Source organism: Beta vulgaris, chromosome 2 (assembly GCF_026745355.1).
Source record: "Beta vulgaris subsp. vulgaris cultivar EL10 chromosome 2, EL10.2, whole genome shotgun sequence".
Taxonomy (NCBI): Eukaryota; Viridiplantae; Streptophyta; class Magnoliopsida; order Caryophyllales; family Amaranthaceae; genus Beta; species Beta vulgaris.
The window spans coordinates 48,676,512-48,702,439 of record NC_079203.1 but is presented as its reverse complement, the minus strand read 5'-3'; the positions used below and the strand labels follow the sequence as shown (position 1 = coordinate 48,702,439).

The 25,928-nt window shown below is 35.5% G+C and overlaps 1 protein-coding gene across 1 annotated transcript; it reads left to right on the top strand.

The window, feature by feature from the left end:
* Positions 1 to 11,201: 11,201 nt before the first annotated feature.
* LOC104908871 (jasmonate-induced protein homolog) lies at positions 11,202 to 24,833 on the top strand. Its single transcript, XM_010698042.4, has 3 exons — positions 11,202 to 11,361; positions 11,488 to 11,985; positions 24,364 to 24,833. Exons 2-3 carry the CDS (start codon positions 11,506 to 11,508, stop codon positions 24,544 to 24,546), a joined length of 663 nt encoding a protein of 220 aa, XP_010696344.1. The 5' UTR covers positions 11,202 to 11,361; positions 11,488 to 11,505; the 3' UTR covers positions 24,547 to 24,833.
* Positions 24,834 to 25,928: the final 1,095 nt, after the last annotated feature.

Below are 25,928 nucleotides of genomic sequence, written 5' to 3'. Positions count from 1 at the left end.
CACACTATTTCAATTGTAATGATCTTGTGTTTAATTCTAACCAATCTCTTGAATGAGATCAGCTCTGATACCATGAAGAAACTAATCAAAGTAACACCATTGTTACTGATTACAGAAGAAAAGAGAGAGAGGAAATGTATTTAGAGAGAGAAACTTACAGAATGTAAGAGTTTGTTACAAAAGCAATAAAGAGTACTTCACGATAGTTTCCTAAGCAATACCCGGCCAATCAGCTTATGAATCTATATACATGTACAGCCCGTGCGCGAACGATGTAGAGGTATTGTGTCAATGTTAAAAAATAGGCCCTTTTTGTGATTTCAAACTAGAGATTTGTTTTTTTCACAATATCCTCTGAATAAATCGGTATCTATAAAAACTCATATGAAAATAAAAGGCAAAAATAACTTTGCAAAACTGCAGGGTCTGTTCTCTTCGGCATAAAACAGCTGAACTGAACTGATTTGAACTGAACTGAATTGAACTGAACTGAAATGAATAGTGTTATGTGAGAGTAAAAGTATTGTCAAGAGCTGAACTAAACTGATCTCAACTGAACTGAATTGAACTGAAAATAAGCTGGGGATCGGAGAACAAACCCTGATTCAAATTGTCTCATTAAGTTAAAGGCAAAAATAACCTTCCTCTTTAAAAAGGCTAAATGCTCAACTTTTTTTCTACAAACAAACATTTCGTGAGTAAACTCAACACACCAATTGTGAAAATTCTTATCAATACTAACTATAATTCTTCATCAGTGTCTTAAAAATATCATGAGATTCCTAATTTTAACGCATTTTTTCCAATTATTCATTTCATTCCAAAAAATAAAAAATCACTCAGCCACACAACCTGTTTTGGGATTGAGCTTTTTTTTATTATTCTTTTGAATGCGCCATCTCGTTGTTTAATAGTAAACTGAAACACACACACACCCTCATACACATACACATATACATTAAATCGTCTTCTTCACTTTCTCGATGTCACTACTTCTGCCAAGTTTAGTCCTTTCTGATTTTGTGTTGTACTCCCTCCGTCCCAAAATATAGTTCTCATTTCATTTTGCACAGTCTCCAAGATATACCTTTGACCTACCGATATTTTCTACTTCCTCCGTTTTTTAATAAGTGCAACATAGAGAAAGTGAGGGAATACCAAGGAATGTAGAGAGAGAAAGTTGGGTCCACAATAAAGTAGAGTAATTCAAGTGATGAAACATAAAAGTTGTGGTCCTCCCCTTGCTTTTGGTGGCATATTTGTAATAATATTGAGCTTTTTTTACCATTTTGAGCTTGGTTGCACTTATTGTGACTATTCCAAATAAGGAAAGTGTTGCACTTATTAAGAAACGGATGTAGTATTTCTTATTAGCAAAAAAAATAAAAAGTTGATATTACGAATTTATATATTGAGACGAATCTAACAAGACCCCTCATGAATATATTTTTTTGTATACATTAGTAAAAATATTTGGTCAAAGTTTTTAAAATTTGACTCCTAAAATAGAAATGAGAACTATATTTTGGGACGGAGGGACTAATTGTTTGTAGTTACCTCCCAAGTTTTATGTTTTAGGACATTTAGATTTCCGTAAAAAAAACATAAAGAACATAAAACTTAAAACACAGATCGACAAATTGAAATTACATAAACCTGAAACCCTAACATTAGACATTGCACGAAAAAACCTAATTACAAAAAAACACGAAAAAAACAAAGAAAATCGAAAACAAAATCAGATAGAAACTGTGTAAAAATACCTAAGTGGAAACTGTTGCGGTGTTGCGTGGTATTTCGGAATTTTGGTGAGGAGAGTGGGAAACTCCATTGATTTCAATTGCTATATATAGTTGGGAACATAATAAATGAGGTGTGCTATATACAACAAAAAAAAAACTAAATACAGCAAAATATATTAAAAGACTAACCTACCCTTTGGGGGGTCATCTATAACAAATGATCCCTTTTGGAGGGGGTCATCTATGACAAATGACCCCCTTATTGGGGGGTCATCTATGATAAATGACCTCATTCCCCATTGTAGTACATATAATCGTGACCCGGAAAATATAAAATATGACCTACCAACTTTGAATAATATAACAATAAATTTGAAATTTAAACAATTGAGTACTCACCGAACTACTGTTATTATTATTTATTAAAGCGATCTCCATTGTTGAAGCCCAATTATCTCTATTACATAAGGGAAGGGGGGAGCAACGGTGTCCTTTTTTGAACTGACTATTTTGCCCCCTTTCCTTTCTAAATTACAAAATACTTGCTTGATTAGCTTCTACTTGATTAGCTTATATGAGGAAAATTAAAGTTTCCTCTTATTATAACTTTATAGAAATAAAATACCTGCTTAATTAGCTTCTACTTTCACTGATCACCAAATATGTTTCATGTTATTATCATTGACGACTACACATACATAGCTTTTTATGCACGCGATGCGTGCGATGACATTTTTAGGCCTAATTATTTCTAAGTAGTAAACAAAAAGAAAATGCAAGTTAGTATTATAAGTTCACCTCCATTTTGTAGAAATAAGATTCTTTGAACTACAATCAAATATTATTTAAAAACACTTTAATAAATAAGTATAAATAATGAACAAATAACGGTATTTTATTTCTATAAAATGCTTTGCAAAAATCATTTCATGCGAAATCAGATTGTGTATGAAAAATTTGAAATTTCATTTCACCTATAATTGAAAATCAAAGTGTTCAAATTTAGAAAAGGAGAAAAATTAAAAACGGCCATTTCATGCAAAATCAGATTGTGTATGAAAAACTTAAATTTCCTTTCAAATATACTTCCTCCGTTTAGAAATAGTTGCACCATTTCTATTTTGTGCACTATTCACATCTTACACTTATATTGTCTTTGGTGATTTATATTTTAGAAAAAACATAGTCATGTGGGATCTTGTTAGATTTGTCTCGATGTAAATTTTTTTAATAACTTTTTATAATTTTTACTTATTGATAATTAAAGATATTAATGGTTGAAATCATGCATCGGCATGCGTGAAAAGTAGAAACGGTGCAACTATTTCTAAACGGAGGAAGTAATTGAAACTCAAAGTGTGAACATTTAGAAAAGGAGAAAAAATTAAAATGATGAAAATTCTTAAATATCCTGTGAAATCAGAATTTAGAAGTTAGACAAGGAAAAGAAACTAAAATTGTATTATACTTTTCGGTTACAATTTTGGGATCATAGAGAAATTACTGAAATCCATATAAAAAACTATTATAAATTACAAAAATGAATAAAACCAAAAAAAAGAACATCATACTGATTATAAAAGAACATGCGCATATAAAACTTGAGAAACAAAAAAACTATTCAAAATCACAAAAATGAATGACAACAGAAAAAGAACATGGAAAAAAGAGGGGACTTTCCCAGTTATTGATTATTTATCAATGTTGATCATCATGTTTATCTATAACAAGATAATAATTCTTCAATAAAATGAAAAGCGTGTTTATAAACCAGTTGTGGCGACGATATAACTTTGGGAGTGATGTATTCTTGTTGCCAATCGCAAGAAGCCATCTTCTATGTGGTCATGTGGATACCAAAGTGATATTTTTTTAAAGGTTTCAATTCAAGCTTGATGGATCTTTATTTGAAGGGAATAAGAATTCCTCATAAAATGAAAGGCACGTGTATGTAGATAAGGATAAGATGCCATAACATATATGCTTATTTGAGAGTGATTTTTTCTATGGCAAGATATTTTTTTTTAAGGAGAAATTTCATTAATTGAAGGTCAAACGGCATCTACAATAGGTATTAAAGTAAAATAAGATACAATTAAACAAGACTAATAAATCAAATTCGTCTTCGAAGAAACTACAATGAACCAGATCGAACAATACAGCACAACCCTCTTGTATTTGCTGAACCAAGCAGCTATTGATGAGGAAGTCTATCATTCTGATATAGTTTGGGAAGAACATTTTTGATCGAGTCAGGTTGACCGCATTCGAGATTCCAATACCTTCATGTTGAGTCTCAAACTTCAACCAATGAGAATAATTTCTCATACCTAAAAACAAAAGAACCATACTCACAACTCCCATAGGGGAGAAGAAGATTTCCAAAACAGAAACTAAAAACCCCATAACAAGGTTTGAAAAAATCTCATAAAAAGAGACTAATTTATTGAACAAAACAAGAAAATGAATTAAAATCTGAAAATAAAAGGGAAAAAGGGGCTTACCATGGATGAAAACATCCATGGCAGCCCCTAATTGATGAAGAAGGAGTAGGGGAGGCTAGGGTTTGAGAGAGAGAAAAAGAGAGGAGGCTAGGGTTTTTTTTTTCACATCATCTTCTATGGCAAGATACCTTGTTTCATGTCAATTCCACATTCTTGCTCCATTATGTAAGCAATACAACCATATTTCGGAGCTTTACTAGCTAGCATTGTCTGATTTATTTGTCAATCACATAATCCGTCCATATGCCAACCGTAGAAGTAGTTCACTAGAAAATATCCTAGACAGGAGGGTAATGCAACTTTGCAACATTTCTCATGATTTTCCCCATATACATGCACAAGGACATGAAAGAGGGAGGAGATGATAAGGTATAAAATTATATACATGTGTAAGATCCAGCAAATTGTAAAAGAACTGTTGAGGATAACATAGTTATCGGGTAGAATATCATATATGTTGTTATTGTTATAATCGAAGTTTAGTAGTAGGTAATATGATTTAAGTTAATAGGATAGAATTAGAAGATATAATTTATCTATTATACAACTAGTAGTCTAACGGGATATATTAGAAGTTAGTGTTTAGTAAGTTTTCCTAACCTTTTACTATAAATACGTGATTGATTGACGAGAAAAGGGGTGACCAGTATTCAGATTGGTATTGATTGCAAGAGAGAAACTTAACATGGTATCAAGAGCTAGTTGAGATCTTGGATCAAAACTCTAAAATATTATTCTCTCATGTATTCTCTCCTGCCGGTTCGAGAAGAATGGTATTCCGTTGGAATATTTAGTGAGATCGGAAAAAAAAAGGCATTCTCATAAAAAAAAGTACGGGTTCGAGAAGAATGGCATTCCCGTTTGTTGAAATATTTGTTGAGTTAGAAAATAACGGCGTACTAATCAAGAAGAAAAAGAAAAATTTGCAGGTTCGAAAAGAATGGCGTCCCTGTTTGACTGATGATTGGTGGGTTCGAAAATATTAACGTTTTCATCATCAAGAAATAAAAAAAAAATGTTGATGCCGACATCACCAGTTTTGTGCATCTCAAATCATCCGGAATTTGGTGCTAAAATAGAAGATTTTTTGTACTTTTCCAATCGTGTCGTCGTAAAACTATCGTTAATTACGATTGCGGGAGGGTGTTGAGCGAGGATAACATAATTATCCGGTATACTATTATATTTGATGTTATTGGTATAATAGAAGTCTAATAGTAGGTAATGTGATTTAAGTTAATAGGATAGAATTAGGAGATATAATTTATCTATTATACACCTAATTAAAAATGTGGTTGAATATAGTTTAAGAGTTGGTGTTTAGTAAGATTTCCTAACCTTGTACTATAAGTACGTGATTGATTGATGAGAAAAAAAGGTGACTAATATTCAAATTGATATTAATTGCCAGAGAAAAACTTGAAAAGAACTCATATACTTATTCTTTAATCTCCGGGGCCTTTATTTGGGATGGGATGATAAGGATTCTTGATAAACTGAAAATCACTTGTGTAAATAAGATAGGACATATCTTTTAAAAATGGCATAACATTATTGGGTGCTAAAAGTGAGTTATAGGAAAAGAGATTATAGGTGAAGCAATATGGAATCAAAACGATTTTTTCACAAAGTGCGTTTGAGTTTTTAGAAAATCTACGAGGTATTCTTCAATTTTTTAAAATAAACGGAGTATCCCTAAATTTCATAGTAAACACCCAAATATCCTTAATGACGAACGGTGTTAACCACCGTTAGTCATTAATCCTAATTTTCTTTTTTAAATCCTAATTAACTACTAATTCTAACCCCAACCCTTACCCTTAACTCTAAACCATTAATCTAACCCTAACCTCCCTCCTCCTCCCTCTTACCGACCTAGCAGCCCCCCCCCCTTTCCCACTATCCCGTCGAATTCCCCCCTCCTCCACCACCCCATCGAAACCTCCCCCTCCCCTAACTAGAGATGGCAGCGGATCCTGGACCCGGCCCGGATCTGTGGACCCGGATCCGTTTTTCGGGGTCTGGACCCTAAAATTATGGACCCGTTGGATCCCGGTCGGATTCGGGTCCATTTGTCATATCACAGATCCGGGTCCGGATATGCATAACAGACCCGGATCCGGATCCGCAGATCCGTTTTTTTAAAAAAAAATTACCGACATTGGGCTGGGCCGGCTGGCTGGTCCATTTTAGTATCCTAAATTCCTAAGTCTAACTCTCCTAATTTACTTCTTCTGCGGTTCTGCCTCTCCTAAACACGTAAAACACTAAAAGTCTAAAACCCTAGTCTCTGCTGCTGGCTGCTACGGTCCTTGCGTGAATTCTCCACCAACTTCCGGCGGGTTTCTGCACCAGTTCCGGCGACTGGTTACTGCGCGCTTCTCCACTATTCCGGCGGCCGGTTTTATGCACCAATTCTGGCGCGTTTCTCCAACGCTTCTTAGGTCTTTCTTTCTCTTTTATTTTAATCCCTAATGTTTCATTTGTTCTCTCTCTGCACCAATTCCGGCCGGTTTTTGTTTGTTGTTTGTATAATACTATAAATTGTATTGTTTGTGGTTATTGTTTCGTTTTTATATTTAATGTGTTATTGTTTGTTGTTTTACTGTTTGTTGTAGTTGTATTGTTTCGTTTGTATTGTTTGTTGTGGTTTTTGGTTTGTTAGAATTGACTTTAAGTGAATTTGATTTCTTTAGGGTTGAATTTGAAGAATTGAAGTACAGTGAATGTTTTCTTTGCCATTGAATTTCGAATTTGAAGAATCCGTTTTGGACCCGGATCCGCAGGATCCGTCGGGTATGGATCCGGGTCCAACTTTCTTAGACCCTGCGGATCCGGGTCGGATCTGGATCCAGGGTCTGAAAACGGATCTGGACCCGGTCCAGATCCGACCCGTTGCCATCCCTACCCCTAACCTATGTCGAATTCTGCCCCCTCCCCTAACCTCTATCGAATTTTCCCCCCTCCCCAAATCCCCGTCGACTTCTCCCCCTCCCCGGCCCCCTCCCCACCTGAAGATTGCCAGATCCCAATGTAAATGCGTCGTTGTTGGAATGCCGACGAAGAAGAACTGGAGATCTAAAGACGAAGAGTTGACCGGTAACCACTAGGGGAAAAAAAAGAAAGGGCTGCGCAGGAAGGGCTGTGCTTTTAAAAATGCGCAACCCTACTAGTGAAGGGCTGCGCTTTTTTAAAAAAGTGCGGCCCTACATAGCAGAAGGGCTGCGCTTTTTTAAAAAGCGCATGCGCTTTTTAAAAAAGCGCAGCGCTTCTGCTTTGTAGCTTCTTAAAAAAATTTGAAATAAAAAAATTCGCGGGCTTCAAATATTAAGCGGGATTCGTCAAAATATATTATCCCTCATTCTCTCTCCTCTCTCACGTCCCTCCTCACTTTTCCTCCTTCTCTCACATCCCTCCTTTCTTTCCTCCTCCTCTCTCATCCTCTCTTCTCTCTCAAAAACTCCCAGAAAAGTTGCGACAAAAAGCCTGAAATGATTTGCACTAATCATGCTGACGGAGTCCGATTGCCTATTGTGATACCTTTTCGGAAGCGGAACGGGCCAACGAGTCAAACTCACCGCTACGCCATGACGTTTAGGCTTTTTAAGCCATCCGAGTTCGTTTAAGGCTCCAAATAGCCATTTTAAGTTTTTCCGAATTTTTTTTCCCTTAATTATGTATTAGGGTTTTGTTTTATGTATTTAAACATTATTAGTTTAATGTTTGGAGGTAGTTCTTGTATTTTCAGATCTATAGGTCTTGTATACTTCTCTTTGTTTTGATTAATGTTCTTGTATACTTCTCTTTGTTTTGATTAATGTTCTTGTATTTTCATCTTCGTTTTGTTTAATGTTCTTGTATTTTCATCTTTGTTTTAATTAATGTTCTTGTATTTTCAGATCTATAATTTCTTCTCTTATGTATATTAGTTTTTGTTCCTTTTTTTCATTTTCGTTTCGTTCTTTTTTTGTTTTGGTTTATTTTCTTTTTCGTTTCTCTTCTCTTCTGTATAATTTCAGAAAATGTGAGATTATGAGTAAAAAAATGTCAAAAAAAAAAAAATTATTTTTTTTTGGTAGGAAGGGCTGCGCTTTTAAAGCGCAGCCCTACTTAAAAAGTGAAGGGATGCTATTGAAAGGGCTGCTGTCAAAAAGCGCAACCCTTCTTCATTTTTCCACTAGTGAACGACTGAAGACGAAGAATTGAAAAAGGTCAAGAGGTAAGGGGAAGGGGGTTTCGACTGGGGTTAGGGGAAGTGGGAATTCGACGGGGTGATGGGGGAGGGGGAATTTGACGGGGTGGTCGGGGAGGGGGACTGCGGGGGTGGTGGGGGTTGCTGGGTTGGTGGGAGGTGGGGGAGATGGTTAGGGTTATGTTTAGAAGTTAAAAGTTAGGGTTAGTTAGGAGTTAGATTTTATTTAATTAGGAGTTTATTAGAGTAAAGACTAACGGAGTTAACAGTCGTCGTTAGTTATTAAGGGAATTTGGGTGTATTATTATAAAACTTAGGGATACCCCGTGTATTTTGAAAAGTTGGAGATACCTCGTGAATTTTCTGTAAAATCGAAAGTATTTGGTGAAAAAACCAATATATTTATTTAGTTATTGTTTACAAAGAAATACTACGCATTGATTATATACTTTTCTCTTCCTCGTCACTTTGGAAAAAAGAGCACACAAAATCCAATTGTTATAATATTATAATATATTTTTATATATTGTAGCTAGCAATAAGGTAATGGGAAGTGACACTAAAAGAGTGATCATTGTCATCCCTGAAATAAGATTAAATATATTAAATATATATACATATATACCACTTCAACAAAACATGAGAAATGAAACCATGAGTAATTGTTGACAGTTTTAATTATTTGAGTATAAATCCCTAATAGAAGCCTGTCGACACAAAAAATTTATTAGTGTTTTATATTAAAATGAAATAATTATATTGAGCTAAACTGCTAAAGTAGGTAGAATTAGCCCTGTTTAATTCATTTAGCCCACCTAAATACAATATCCATATTAAATCAAACAAATATAATTTGAATTGTGAAATATTTGGGTTACTCTATATCACTAGTCCAAATAAAATGGTCAAAGGGAAAAGCCAAAAAAAGAACATTCAGGTCCTAAAGGGGTCCAAGCCCAAAAACTACCAACTGTGTGAAGGAATCTCCATACCGTATAAATAGATCTCACCTCCTTTAGTTGAAGGGATCATAAAATCATTATTCGGAAGAACTCATAAAATTCTCTTAGAATTCTTCTGCAAATACTCAATGAGCACAACAAATTCGTGCTGGCTATTCTCATAAACTCAAAATATTCGATTGAGATTCAAGCTAAGTTTTGTCAGACATCATTCGAATACACTCAAACAAAACTCACATTCAGGTAACATTGACAAAACATCATTCTACACTCAAACTTAGGTTGAAGTTGACAAAACATCGTCATTTTATAGTCAACTCCACACTGACATCAAAATGTGTCAAGAATCAGAGGATTTAGTTTTATTTTTATTATGAATTTTCCACAAAAATTGAACCCAATACATTTATTAATTTGTAGACACTAAAAATTTATTAGTGTTTTACATTAAAATGAATTTCTTTTTAAGGAAAATGAATTAATTATTATTAAGCTAAAATAAGTATAATTAGCCCTGCTTAATTCATTTAGCCCACCTAAATAAAATATTCATATTAAATCAAACAGGTATAATTTCGATTGTAATGTATTTGGAACATTCCATATCACTAGTCCAAATAAAATGGTTAAATAATAAAGGTAAAAAAGACTTCCAAGCCATAAACAAGCCCAAGCCCATAAACTACCAAGTTCATGAAGGGATCTACATTCCCTATAAATAGATTACACCTCCTTTAGTTGAGAGGATCATGAATTCATTATTCACTAGATCAGCTCATAAAATTCTCTTAGAATTCTCTTTGCAAATAGTCAACAAGCACAACAAGTTCGTTCCACTGTTCAAAACTTCAGATACACTCAAACATATTCGACTTTTGTCAGCCCTTATTCGAAGACACATTCAAACAAAACTCAAATTCAAGTTGACCTTGACAAAACATCATCCTACACTCAAACTCAGATGGGCATTGACAAAACGTCACCATACCCTCAACTCCACGTCGATATTGTTAGGATATTAAGAGAGATATTAGGATATTATCTCTCCTTGATTATCCTAACAGATATCAACACATATCACTTTCCAGCTACGGAATGGAATCAGAAAATTTAGTTTATTTTCATTATAAACTGTCTACAGAGATGGTATTCAATACATTTATTGAAATAAAATTTCTTTATTAGTTTGTTTCCTGTCTTATTTACTTTTTACTCGAAATTTGTCTATAGGAAGCCCTATAATTAAGTACAAATAAATATTATTCTCCACAATGGGAAGGCATGAAACATCTGATGCTCTGAAGATAAGAATGGCAACGTTGTTTGTGTTAAGAGTATTTTATCCTAGAATATTGTACTTGGAATAGACGATAAAATATACATGAATCACATATCAATATAATTCTAAATCATAGCATATCAAATATAGTCTAACAGTTTGTACATGAAACCTCACAACTACTCCCTCTGTTTTTTTTTTATCTTTCTCACTTGGAATCATGATACTATTTATGCTTAGAGAGAATCTTCTCAAATGCTCTCAATTTATAAGAAAAAACATAGTCATGTGGGATCTTGTTTGATTCGTCTCAATTAGTACATTATTAATATTCAATCGTCATAATTTTTACTAATATACAATGAAAGATATTTAAGTTTTAAAACGTGCATTAGAAGACACAGGAAAGTGAGAATGATAAAAAAAAAAACAGAGGGAGTACCTGTGAGTTGTGACAGTGAACTTTTAGCATTATCTTATATTTGGTCCGATGATTCTTTTTTTGTACTCCAGAAACGTAGGTCAGTAGGTGCTCTACGGATTTCATCAAGTCTATAAATAGCCAAGAGGATATCTCGTCTTGAACTCACGCACCACATTACTACGTACACAATCTTCTATATATAGCTAATAGCTTCTTGAGTAAAAGTAATACACTAGTGATCTTTGGGTGTTAGCTGAGGTAATTTTCTTCCTAAATCAATTCTCTATTTTATTTTCTTTGTTTCTGTTTTTTCATTACTTTAGTTTTCTGTGACTAATTTGGACTGTAACTGAAATGCATATTGTAATTTGTATTATACATAAGCATTAAGCAAAGGAAATAATGGCATCACTTCAATGCGAGAGGAAGGAGGAAGAAGTCGTAGGTGCTGCGCATATCAGCTCAGAGGAGAAAGCAAGTTTGGATGAGATAATCAAGCACGCAGAGGACTCTTATGTCTCTGAAGATGTCGTTGCGAAACATGGTGGCCATGGTCTGTGCACAGCTGGTGGTCATGATCATGGCCTATCCGCGGAAGATCGCATGGTCGGGGGTATAAACCTAGGCTTCCGTATAGTCGCGATAGCAGGAGGCTTGAAGAATCAGACAAAGGGATCTTTGAAAATTTCAGACAGCAAGAAATGGGCGGGACATGTTGTCAAAAACTTCCCTAATCCTCTCAGTAATATGGGTGCTTTCTCTTTTTCGGCCATGTCGGCAACGGGTGTTAAGGCCGGGGTGGCTTATGCTGGCAAGAATCGTGCTGGTGTTGAATGTGCATGGCTCCTTGCTTTTGCGGACACTACGGCTACTAAACGTAGGGTAAGCTTATGACTAATTTACTTACATGCGTGATAGATAAAATTGTAGGAATATATAAGTACTATAAAGCGGAATTTCATGAATCATATTCATAAGCACTTAAATCAGGATCACATGCATATATAATTAAGGATCACAAACAAGTTTAGAAATAACCTTTGTAGCGTGATTTCCACAAAGCTTGAATGACTCGGATTGAGAATCTCAGATGTGATTCCTCTACTTAGTCCACCAACCCGGATCAACACTCCACCAATGCTAGTTGGAAAGGAAGAAAACTTCTTTCTTGTTTTGGAGTTTAAACGTGACTTTGATGAAGAGAGAGAATAGGAGAGAGAAAATAATAAGAGAATAAACTGATTGTTTTCTTTTCTGCCTAACCCAAATATATAATAGTATTTAGGTCAGATTTCTCTCCCTTTTCCTATCTCTTGGCCGGCCACCCTAGGGCCCTCTTGGCTCTAGGTTTCTTTTGTTGATCCAAGTTTAATGTGTGACCTTGTAGGATCCGTTACATTGGGCTTCGGGTTTATTTATTTACTAATCCGAAGTTCTATAGCTTTCTCTAGCAAGACGTATAGACGACCCAATATAACGAACTTATTATCTCTATAATACGATCCATTATATATAGTAATTGCATTTAAGTCGAGGACATAAATCCTTCAATCTCCCACTTGTCCGAGACGAGTGTGCAATGTTTTTATTCCTCAAGTCTCTTAATGTCTTAATTTGATAGTATGATCATATTTCTATATCATCCATACTAGCTTTCAAATTATTCCTTGAAATCCGAGTTCAAATTGTCCAACAAATGATCATCGAATGATCCATTTGAGCACGGCCATGCATTTTCAATTTTTCACTCTTCAAGGGGCCAAGACACCTATCCTATCTCATATAGGAGGACTTTCCAATCTTGTAGTAACCAATACTCCCACTCAACTTTTAGCACAACCTGAATGCTGCCTTTATAGTCCCCTTTTACGGCATGACGTTTGACAGTATCAAAGCTATACTAATCATTGGGCTGAGTAATGTTCTACTCATGTCTCAGGAATCTACTAATATAATTTCGAAGTTGTAAAAACTTCTAAGTAGGTCAAGTTCGACTATGTATCAACTATACATGTCCATATGATTGATTAAACATCTCTATGTTTCCATAGCCCATGAAACGGCGCTATCAATCAATCTTATATGCTAATCCCTTTAATAAGTCATTTATGTCCAGTTTAATGACTTAGATTAGGAATTCTGTTCACTTATGGTGTTTCATTCATCAAATCACATATTTGACAAAACCATAGAATTCAAAGATATATTTTGGACATTTTATTTAATACCAAACCAAAATTAAATAAGACAAAATTTATTATCATAAACATAAATAGCAAAACCATGTCTTTACATTGTAATAAGTTTCTCTAAACCTGTACAATCTAAAGCCACTCTAACATTTGCTTCAAGCCTATAGCCCTAGCGTGACACTCATGCTTGGGTTGAGGTAGCGGTTTAGTTAGCGGATCAGCCACGTTCTCATCCGTATGAACTTTGCAGATTCTGACATCCTTCCTGTCAACTATCTCTCGAATGAGGTGATACTTCCTCATCACATGCTTGGACTTGTTATGTGACCTTGGCTCTTTTGCTTGCGCAATAGCACCATTGTTGTCACAAAACAACTCAATTCCTTCCAGAACACTAGGTACGATATCCAGCTCTGTCAAGAATTTCTTTATCCAAACTGCTTCCTTAGCTGCTTCAACTGCTGCTAAATATTCTGATTCTGTCGTAGAGTCTGCTACAGTGCTTTGCTTTGAGCTCTTCCAGCTCACTGCTCCTCCATTCAGACGAAAGACATACCCTGACTGAGAGCGGTAGTCATCTCTGTCGGTTTGGAAGCTTGCATCCGTGTAACCTTCAACAACCAACTCACTTTGTCCCCCATATACTAAGAACATGCCTTTAGTCCTCCTTAAGTACTTAAGGATGCTCTTAGCTGCAGTCCAGTGTGCTTCTCCTGGATTTGCTTGGAACCTGCTACACATGCTCAAGGCATATGCAACATCAGGTCGAGTACTTATCATGGCATACATATAGACCCTATAGCCAAGCATAAGGAATGCTACTCATTCGCTTTAACTCATCAGGCTCAGTCGGGCACTGACTCTTGCTAAGCGATATGCCATGTGACATGGGAACGAAACCTCTCTTCGAGTTTTCCATGTTGAACCTTGTAAGAACCTTATCAATATAAGTTTCTTGACTAGCCCAATCATCCTTCGAGACCTATCTCTATGGATTTTAATTCCCAGTATGTACTCAGCTTCTCCAAGGTCCTTCATAGAGAAACAATCTTTAACCATTCCTTGACTGACTCAAGCATTGTATGTCGTTTCCCATGATTAGTATGTCATCTACATACAGAACCAAGAAGACTAAGCTGCTCCCACTAAACTTCTTGTAAACACAAGACTCTTCTTCGCTTTTGATGAAACCAAATTGTTTGATTGCCTCATCAAACCGAAGATTCCAGCTCCGAGATGCTTGCTTCAATCCATAAATGGATCTCTGAAGCTTGCAAACCCTTTTAGGATTTTCTGGATCTTCAAAACCTTCAGGTTGTGTCATGTACACATCCTCATTCAAGAACCCATTCAAGAATGCGTTTTGACATCCATCTGCCAAATTTCGTAATCGAAAAATGCAGCAATCGCTAAAAGTATCCGAATTGATTTAAGCATTGCTACTGGAGAAAAGGTCTCATCATAGTCTATACCATGAACTTGTCTGAATCCTTTTGCAACCAGTCTTGCTTTGTAGACATAGACATTTCCATCTTTGTCTGTTTTCAATTTGAACACCCACTTGCATCCAATAGGGTTAACCCCAGCAGGCAAGTCAACTAGTGTCCAAACTTTATTCTCAGACATGGAGTCTAACTCGGATTTCATGGCCTCAAGCCATTTCTCAGAGTCTGGGCTCGTCAAAGCTTGTTTGTAGGTAGTAGGTTCTGAATTTTCCAAAATCATAATTTCAGAATTCTCAGTCATTAGGAAATCAACCAACCTTTTGTTTGGAATCCTTGGTCTACTAGACCTACGCGGGGTCTGAGCATCAAGAGAAACGTTCTCTTCAACAGTTTGAAGATTTTCGCTTGATTCAACTTCGAATGGGACGGTAGGAGGTTCATGCGTTGAATACGTTATCTCCTCAACATGACTTTCGTCTTGTTGGGCCGTCTCTGACATGGTGTGAGCCACGTCCAGTTGTTGCTCATCTCGAATTTCTTCGAGTGTTATTTTACTCCCACTTGTCTTTCTAGAAACAAATTCCTTTTCAAGAAAGACACCATCACGAGCAACAAACACTTTGTTCTCTTGACGGTTATAGAAGTAATAACCCCTTGTCTCTTTTGGATATCCCACAAAGAGACATTTATCTGACTTGGGTGCGAGTTTGTCTGATAGTAACCGCTTTACATAGACCTCGCATCCCCAGATTTTTAGAAAAGACAAGTTTGGAGGTTTTCCATTCCATAACTCATATGGAGTCTTTTCTACAGCCTTTGACGGGCTCCTATTTAGTGTGTGTGCACAGTTTCGAGAGCGTATCCCCAAAAAGAAATCGGATAAGATCAGCAAGACTCATCATAGATCGAACCATATCTAGTATGTTCGATTCCTCCTTTCAGATACACCATTTAACTGTGGTGTTCCTGGTGGAGTTAATTGTGAAAGAATTCCACAATCCTTTAGATGATCATCAAACTCTTGGCTCAAATATTCACCACCACGATCGGATCGTAGTGCTTTTATTGTCTTACCAAGTTGATTCTGTACTTCATTTTGGAACTCTTTGAATCTATCAAAAGATTCCGACTTATGTTTCATTAAGTAATATAGCCATATCTACTCAAATCATCAGTGAAGGTGATGAAGTAATTAAACCCTCCCCTTGCCTTTGTGCTCATAGGACCACATACATCTGTATGTATGAGTCCTAAAAGATCGCTGGCCCTTTCACCTTTTCCAGTAAATGGTGATTTTGTCATCTTACCCATTAAGCATGATTCACATACATCAAATGATTCGAAATCAAATGATGAAATTATACCGTCCTTTTGTAACTTGTGAATGCGCTTTTGGTTTATATGACCCATTCGGCAATGCCAAATATAGGTTAGGTTAGAATCATTTGATTTCTTTTCTTGCTATCTATGTTATAGACTTGTAATGATTTATCAAGCACATATAAACCATTTATCAAATTAGCTCTGGCATAGAACATATTATTGTAAGAAATGGAACAACATTTGTTCTTTATTTCAAACAAAAACCTTCAGAATCCAAAACTGAAACCGAAATTATGTTCTTAGTTATTGTAGGAACGAAATAACAATTATTTAATTCTAAAATAAGCCCAGATGGCAAGTGTAGACTATAGCTCCCGACGGCAAGTGCAGAACTCGTGCTCCATTTCCAACGCGTAGCTCTACCTCGCCTTTTGCCAACTTCCTACTTCTTTTTAGTCCCTGCACATCATTAACATGTGAGAACCACAACCGGTATCAAATACCCATAAAGAAGTAGAAGTAAATTGATTTCTATAACATATATACCTGAAGTAGAAGCCCCAGACTTCTTTATTTCCTCCAAGTATATCGGGCAGTTCCTCTTCCAGTGTCCAATCTTGTGACAGTGGAAGCACTTGCTTTCCGCAGCAACCTTGGCTTAGCGGTTGGCTTAGGTTTTTCAGCGATAGTGGCAACTTGCTTGCCTTTGTCCTTCTTTCCTGCCCATTTCTTTTTGAAACCCTTTCCCTTTTGAACCAACAAAACCTCTTTCTTTGGTTCAACCTTAGGGATGTTCCTTTCAGCATTGACCAACAATCCATGCAGCTCTTGCAAAGTCTTTTCAGACTCATTCATATTGTAGGTCATTCTGAACTGATTAAAACTTTCAGGTAGTGAGTGGAGAATGATGTCAGTAGCCAACTCGAGCCTATAAGGGAACCCAAGTCTTTCCATGTTTTCGAAAAGACCCATCATTTCGAACACAGGGGGCCAACAGCTTGACCCGGCTTCAAGTGACATTCAAGGATCTCCCTGTTAGTCTCATACCGCTCAACTCGGGCCTGAGTTTTAAACATGGCCCGCAGCTCTTGCATGATCGTGTAGGCATCCTTGGTTTCGAACCTCTTTTGGAGGTTCGGCTCCATGGCTGCTACCATCAAACAAGTGATTGGTATAGACTTATCACTAGCCTGTTTTGCACGACGTTTTTCAGCGTCAGTTGATTCATCAGTTATTACAGGAAGCGGGGTATCTAAGACGTCCTCTCGACCCTCAAACCTCAGAACGAGTCTTAAGGTCCTTTCCCAATTAAGGAAATTTTCACCATTCAGTCTGTCCTTTTCCAGAAAAGGACGAATGTTGAAACCGGAGTTGTTGTTGTTATTAGACATGATATCTACAGACAGAAAAATAAGGCAAAGTTCAATTTTATGTTTATAAAGCAACCTAAAACATGTAAAGGTTTCTAGGTTGACCACCTATTCAAAATTAAAGTCCCCTATGAATAAGTGTTTTACAAGATCCTATCAACATGTAACACTAAGCAGACGGAGGCCTTATCTAACGTTACATTATCAAGGTAAGTAAACTCTTTTACTAATTATAACATTTATAACTCTTGTTTAGATGGATAAACATCGCATGTTTAACTATCTCTTGCTTCAAAATTCAAAACGCTTTTGATAATTTTGTTAAGGACAACCAAACTAAGTTGTAAAATTCGCAATTTTACCTATATCCCAAAATTAATGATAACACCCTGCGGAGGCATGACCTATTACTATTAATTAAGGGTTTTATAAGTACTTTATGTTTGGAAAAGCAAACCTTAATATTTACGGGGCCTAAGTTTATTATGTTGTTATGAATTAGTGAACTCTAGCGCATCAAAACCAACATACAATAAACTTATAAGCATTTTAAAAATAATAAAATGCGAAAATAAAATGATCTAGTATGGCCCCTAATCCTAAGAACTAAGCATCAATGGCTCCTTCTTGACTCTTCATGGATCTCCATCCACCTTTTCCATGGGCCTTCTCTTGATGGACTCTTCTTTGGATTACATAAGTATCAAAAATAATTTACATAATAACTAAATTAAATAAATTACAAAAATACTTAACGATACGCAGATCGTATTTAAAATTACAAGAATACATCACGATACGCAGATCGTATTTTCTATCTTAATTTGGGCCATACTAGTCATACATAGCAAATATATCATATATAAAAGCCACATAATAATATCATAATTATACTTGCCAATCAATTAAAATATCAAATATTCTTAATTAAAGCAAGAAGATAAAATTTTAAGTAATATCTAATCACCTAAAGATTCTATCCCTTAAAACTAGCCTAATTAATTTTAATTAGATTAAAAAATCAGATTATGGATTGAAATTTATGACCAAGTCAAATAACATAATTGAAATTTACTTATCTTTCTCAAAATCTGTTTTCAAAATAAAACTTCCAAAAGAATAAAAAAAAAAAAAAATGCTGCTGCCGTCTAAGTCACGTTCTTTATCAAAATTTTTTTTTTTTTTTTTTTTAAATTGAAGAACCGTGAACTTAGTTCACGTTATTAGCCAACAACGCAAACCCAGCGACTACCGGCAACCTTCAGGCAGCCTCACTGGCGACCTTCAGGACCACCTCACCGGCGACTCGCCGTTCTTTCGCGAACCGACCCAGACGCCGGCACCAGCAACTGCAGCGAGCAGCACTGCTTCGCACGTCAAACGTGCGTCTGCTGCCGCCACGACCTCTATCCGACGCGACTGCTGGTGGCCAGCCTCGCGTCGCACTTCCCCGAGACCTCGCCGCAGACCACAGACACCGGAGCAGCCACTGCTCCTGTTCTTTCTTCCTTCAATTTTCTGTTTTTCAAATCCTTTTCTTTTCTTTCTTGAAGGATATTAAAAATACAACCTTTTGTAAATTTAATTAGGTGATCTTGATTAAATTAAACATAACTCTTTATGCTTAATACAGAAAATTAGATTTAAAATCTCTATTTTAATTAATTTTCAGATTATTCATAAATTAATCACTAATTCATACAAAACACCTTTTATATGAATTTTATTCATACATAAACAATTTTAAGCATGAAAATTTAATTAATAATATGAATTTATTTTCGAAATTTAGAGATCTAAAATCAGAATTTTATAAATTTCAAAATTAGGGTTTAGGAGTTAAAAATTCGGCTATTAAAAATTGAAAGAAAGTAATTAAAACTCTTTTTAACAAATTTCAATTAATTATTCAATCCATAATTTAATTCCTCCCCTTAATCAAATTAAAATTAATCATACATAAACTAAACTTTATGACCAAAAATCTATATGCAAGAGGCTAAAACTGATACCACTGTAGGAATATATAAGTACTATAAAGCGGAATTTCATGAATCATATTCATAAGCACTTAAATCAGGATCACATGCATATATAATTAAGGATCACAAACAAGTTTAGAAATAACCTTTGTAGCTGATTTCCACAAAGCTTGAATGACTCGGATTGAGAATCTCAGATGTGATTCCTCTACTTAGTCCACCAACCCGGATCAACACTCCACCAATGCTAGTTGGAAAGGAAGAAAACTTCTTTCTTGTTTTGGAGTTAAACGTGACTTTGATGAAGAGAGAGAATAGGAGAGAGAAATAATAAGAGAATAAACTGATTGTTTCTTTTCTGCCTAACCCAAATATATAATAGTATTTAGGTCAGATTTCTCTCTCCCTTTTCCTATCTCTTGGCGGCCACCCTGGGCCCTCTTGGGCTCTATTTTTTGTTGATCCAAGTTTAATGTGTGACCTTGTAGGATCCTTACATTGGGCTTCGGGTTTATTTATTTACTAATCCGAAGTTCTATAGCTTTCTCTAGCAAGACGTATAGACGACCCAATATAACGAACTTATTATCTCTATAATACGATCCATTATATATTAGTAATTGCATTTAAGTCGAGGACATAAATCCTTCAAAAATAACGTACTACTACTAGTTCCCTATGAGTCCGGATCCTCTAGAGTTGTAATGAAACTCTACAAGGTAGAGTTAAATCTGAGCCATAAATTTTAAAATCAATGGCTCATATTGGTGGAAGGGAAAGATTTAGAGGTGGATTTTGATAAGATAAAATAGGGGGGATTTTGGAAAGAAAATATATGAGTCATCGATTTTTTATTTAATGGTTGATATTGCTCAAACTCTACCTTATAGAATTATTTTACAACTCTAAAGGATCCAAACACGTTGGGATATGTTCATTATCTCGCGTATGTTGTGTATTAATGTCTTACTTCCTCCGTTTCAAAATAGATGGGACATTGTCCATTTTGGGGTGTTTCAAAATAGATGGGACATTGTTATTTTTTCCTTATTTAGAACTTTTGCCTTCTAATTTTACCATTTTACCCTTACTAACTTGTGTTATGTTCTTTAATCTACATCTAATAATCTGATTAATCCTAACCTAAAACTAATGATTCCCACCATTTTAGTGACCCACCAACTACCCCAATTGAATTCCACCCCACCTGTTCATCTCACCTAGGTTCTTCATCTCCCTCGTAACTTCTCATCTCCCTCATAACTGCTCATCTCCCTCACCCTCATTACTGCTCATCTCCCTCACCCTCATTACTGCTCATCTCTCTAAACTTTTCAGATCTACTCTCTCTCCTCATTACTGCTCATCTCTCTATAACTTTTTCAGATCTACTCTCTCTCCCTCATAACTTCGTCTTCAGATCTTCTTTCTCTCTCTACTCATCTTCTTTTTCTTTCTGTTCTTCGCAATTTTGCTTGAAAATCAATTTCTCTCTCCTAAAAAATGGTTTTGATATCATTTGAACCTTGATTGATGCGCATTTTGAAACTACGGATGAGGAGAGGCGACGTTCATAATTGACGTCATTCGATCAATTGAAAATGGTTCTCCTTGGCCCGTAGACTATACGATTCTGGCTGCTTCAAAGTGTATGGTCCAACTGCTTGCAAAGCTCTGGTGTTGTTCTTGAGGAAATTAAGACATAAGAACCATGGTTTCCTGATGATTCATTTAGTGATCCTCTGAAGAAGTAATTATAGATCTGGTGAGTTCCGAGGAAATGTGAAAGAAAAAAGGTTTTCAAAACTCCCACTTTACCCCCATTTCTGTCTCCAAAAAACCTAATTCTGAACGCGTCTTTTGTGCTCTTCCTTATGGGTTCTGAGATGAATTACTATTCATACAACCGAAAAGGAAAGGCTAAGGTGGTTCGTTTAAAGAAAGTGTGTATGGGAGTAAATCGGTCATGAAATCTGGTTTAAAGAGGAAGGGATAGTGATTCGTGTACAGATTTGAACAAAAATTACAGTAAGGGAGGTTTGACTACTGTCCCATTTTATCCTTATTTACTTGCTTTTTTAATTGCATTTAATATTTTCTGTGTTGGTTTGTGTTTTCTGTTTTTAATGTTATGTATATTTGCCTTGTGTTGGTGATCTTGAATCTGATTGGTGATGCTGTTGGATAAGCTTGGATTGTTTGATACTTGTTCTTGGACTTGTTGTGTTGGCTGATTATTATTTATGAGCTTGACCTAGAGTTAAGGTGATGTCAAATTGATGAATGATGAGTTATGAATATAGAAATGCCTTGTTGTGGATTGGTTTTTGTTGTATATTGAGTCCCCCTGTTTTTAAAATCACTCCCTAATCCATATGATGAAGGACTCACCAAAAACTTGAAGTGAGTCAATGATTTGCTCGGCATTGTGCCTTGAGTGTTAATGATTTGAACTCCTTCATAAGTTAAAAGTCTCCCTATGGATTATAGAAGGTCAAATGATGTCTTTACATAGTATTTGGATTGTTCTTTGCTAATTAATAGCCTCGTCCCTATAACTAAAAAAAACAATAACAATGTTAAATAAGAAACATAACTGTAAATAGAATAGCATAATCTTGATATAAACTGTGCATTTACAAACCTACATTCCTCCACTACATGTACATATTTAGGTTTGGTGTGCAGTTTAACAAAAGTTCCTACTTAATGGCAATTGTTATGTATTTACCAAATAAAACATGTTCTTTGCAAAAAACTATATTCTTCCCAAATTCACCCACTTTTAATGTACTTCCAAAAAATGTATATTCTTCACAAAAAAATGTCACATACCATTCATTTTAGTCTTCATCAATGACCCCCTCACTGTCAAAGATACTCAACTTGTTCACTTTCATTTGGTAACTTCTCATTCAAATAGTGCACAGCTTCACTCCACAATAAGTTGATCACATTTGACAGTTTTTGGGAGAAGACCCAACCTTTCTAATCTTGCCTTCCATGATGAGGGTTCTTGTAATTATTACCTCCTCTAACCTGTAGAATCTCAACCATTATCCACTGTAATTGTAACCATGTGTATTTCATAACACTAGGATCAAATCTGTCATATGCATCTTGCACATTTGTTATGAGCTCATCTATGTTCTTAGGAAATGTTTGATACATTAAAGCTTGTATGGCTCTAAAAAAACCAAATCAAGAACATTTAAATCTGGGGACTGAGGTGGCTGTTGAATGAGCTGATGTTGAACCCATTTTGAGTTGCTGCTGCCTTGAATGCCTCATCATTTCCTTGTATGTGAGGCCTAGCATTGTCCTGTTGGATGCATATATCCTTGGACATACCAGCAGGCCACTTACTCATTATAGATGGCAGTACATTCTGATAATCATGTCTCTGATGACCTTCTGAGTGATCCTCTCAACAGCCTTTGTTTCAATAGTGCCCTTATCTCTGTTTTGGTAGTGTATTTTGCTGCCACCCTCTCTACAAAAGGAAAGATGCCAAACTTGCCATCATGAATGAGATTACCTTGAGCATCATACATTGGTTTTGATACTACCCCCATAAACATAGCTTTAATTTTGAATCTCTTTGATTGGCAACATCTATATGGATCATCTTCTCTTGGCAATAAATAAAATCTCCTTGTATCTGGGTTCAAATAGAACCATTTCTCATCAATGTGTATGATGTTCTCCATGTGTATAAACTCTGCTTGTACAGTGGGTGTGCCAGGTAGAATGTGGGATAGACCCACTTCATCCTCTCCAATTTGTGAGTCTCTGTCAAACTTGGATGGTTGCTACTTGTATGGCTTCTGAGCTTCCCCTTCTTGAGCAGTCTATAAATTGTGAAGGAGACACTTTGAGTGCCCCAGCAAAGCATCTAACTGAAGTGCGTAAATTCAGTGGCACTGATTGGAGAAACTCCTCACTATATTCCATTGATTTCCTCCCCACAGTTCCCTTTTTCCTTGACCTGACATCAATGACATCACCCGTAACTCTTTGATTGCATGCTCTTTTCCATAATCTCTCTATTGTGTGTCTTGAACACCATACTTATCTGCTGTCTTCTTCAATGCACCATATGGTAATACTCCGTTCTCTTCCATAATTAACAATTCATCTACAGCTCTCCTTCTCTTTTCTTGCTTCATCTCAGGTTTAATTTTTCTGTTTTGGTATTGTGCAGCAGATTCTGGTTCAGAGGAGATTTGACTGTTGAAGTTGGGCACAATCTCATCAAGTAGTTGTAGATAGTACTCATCCAAGTCCTCTTCATCAACAACAGCATTGTACATTTCTTGTGCTGCATCCATTTTGTCCAGATGCAGCAAATGATGAAGAGATTAACAAACTGACTTTTTTTGCCTTAGAATTCTGTTGCTTAATCTAGTGCTGCGTGTGTGCAGTGAATGTGTAGGAGAGAATGTTCTCCTTAATTACATTTTGGTTGGTAGGAACACTTAATTTTTTGTGGAATGTTTGTAACCCTTAAATAGGGAAAACAAAAATCTGGTACTTAACTTAAATTTGAAGTGGTTTGAAATTTTAGAGGGAACTTTAAATTTTCTGTTTTGGTTGTAGTGTATTAATGTGTAAAAGGTTATGTACTTCCAAAAAAATGGAGGGAAAAAAAAAGTGGTCCCCTTTGTTCCAAAAGAGCTGGCGGCAAAACAGCAAGTGGTCCCCAAATCCTTATTTTCTCCCTCCTTTTCACATGGGACCACTTCATTTAATCTACCTCCCTTAAACATACTTATGAATTTTTGCCTAGGAGTCCGTTTTAATCACAATGTCCCATCTATTTTGAAACGGAGGAAGTATAAAAAAGAAATAGAGACAATGAAGGGAGTAAGTAGTAACATGTTTGTTCAATTTTCGTATATGATTTATTGTTCTTTGATGTATTTTCTAACATTAATGTTCGTGGCAGATTTATGCAGAGTGTGGCCCTAAAAGCAAATTCAACCGTATTGATTGGGCAAAAATCGAACAGAAGCTAGTTAATGCTGGACAACTAGCTAAAGCCTCTGACAAGGCGACTGGAACTTCGGTGTATGCTACTATTACTGGCTCCAGTGGCAAAGACGTTGTTGCTGCAGCCTTCACTGGTTAAACACACATATATAGTACTTCGTGCATATACTACGTAGGATGTGGATCACTATTATAGTATTATATATAGTTGCTCCATGCAAGTACTTGTGTGGATCAACTATATGTGTATTGTATATGATTTACTTCGTCGTTGGTGTGCGGTTATTTCAGTATGTTTTAGTTTTATTATTATGAGGGCCAAGCACATGTAGGCTGTAAGAACATGCTATCTACCTGCATGATTCAACCGTGCATGTACTCATATGTATAATGTATTACCTATAAATAAAAGTCCCTCTTTTATTATTTATGCATGTTACCTTTTTAAATATTATAATCTCTATGACTTGATAGCAATTACCAAAGTTACTTGAGGATGATGTAATAGAATTAGTATTTAAATATAACCTCCTTTAATTTGCACAATATATATATATGCATCATATCCATACGGCGCACAAATCAAGAGTGAGGAGATAGAGTTGTAATTGCATTACAACGGTACAACCCCATGTGATTACGTTTTAGAAGGAAGGAATGTATATTATGAAACATACAATAGAGAAAATGGTGCATGTATTGTGAAACATTTAGAAGAGAAATGGTACATGTATTGTGAAACATCAAAAATAGGAAAATAGTGCATGTATTGTGAAATAGATGTAGTACTCCCTCCGTCCCCTAATATGATGCTCACTTCTCATTTTTCACGGGAATTAAGAAAAACTGAGTAAGATTTTCCAAAATGTTATATTTATGGAAGTGCTTTCCTGGTACATTTGTCTTCAGAACTAGTTCTTTATACTCTCTCTGTCCCATAATATAGTGCTTACTTTTCATTTTGGGTGTCCCAAAATATTGTGCCTACTTCATTTTTTATCAATTTGTTTTAATTAAATATTCCTACCTTTCTTTCAAAATGTGTGCTTCTATTTATTGTTTTGCACCATTCCAAGGAAAATTTATTGTTTTTTAATTTATTTTAAAGGAAAAGGAAAACAAATAAGTAGTTTCAAGACAAAAGTACTTTATCAAATACAATTTTTTTAGAATCCTACTACTTACCCTACTCTCCTTAATTCCCGTGAAAAGAAAGAAGTAAGCACTACTCCCTTCGTTTCACAATATAAGGCACGCACTATGTTCGAGGTCGAACTTTGACCGTTAATTACTCTTAATTAATGTTGATAGAAAATTTTAAAATATAATATTATTATAGTATTTTTCAAGACGAATCAACGTTATAATTTTTATTTATCGTATTTGAGAGATATTTGTGGTCAAAATAAATTTTCGTAAAGCGTGAATGCCTTATATTTTGAAATAGAAGGAGTATATTATAGGACGAAGGGAGTATTATTTTTTCTTTGAAAAAAATTCAAAAAAAGCAATAAATGTTCC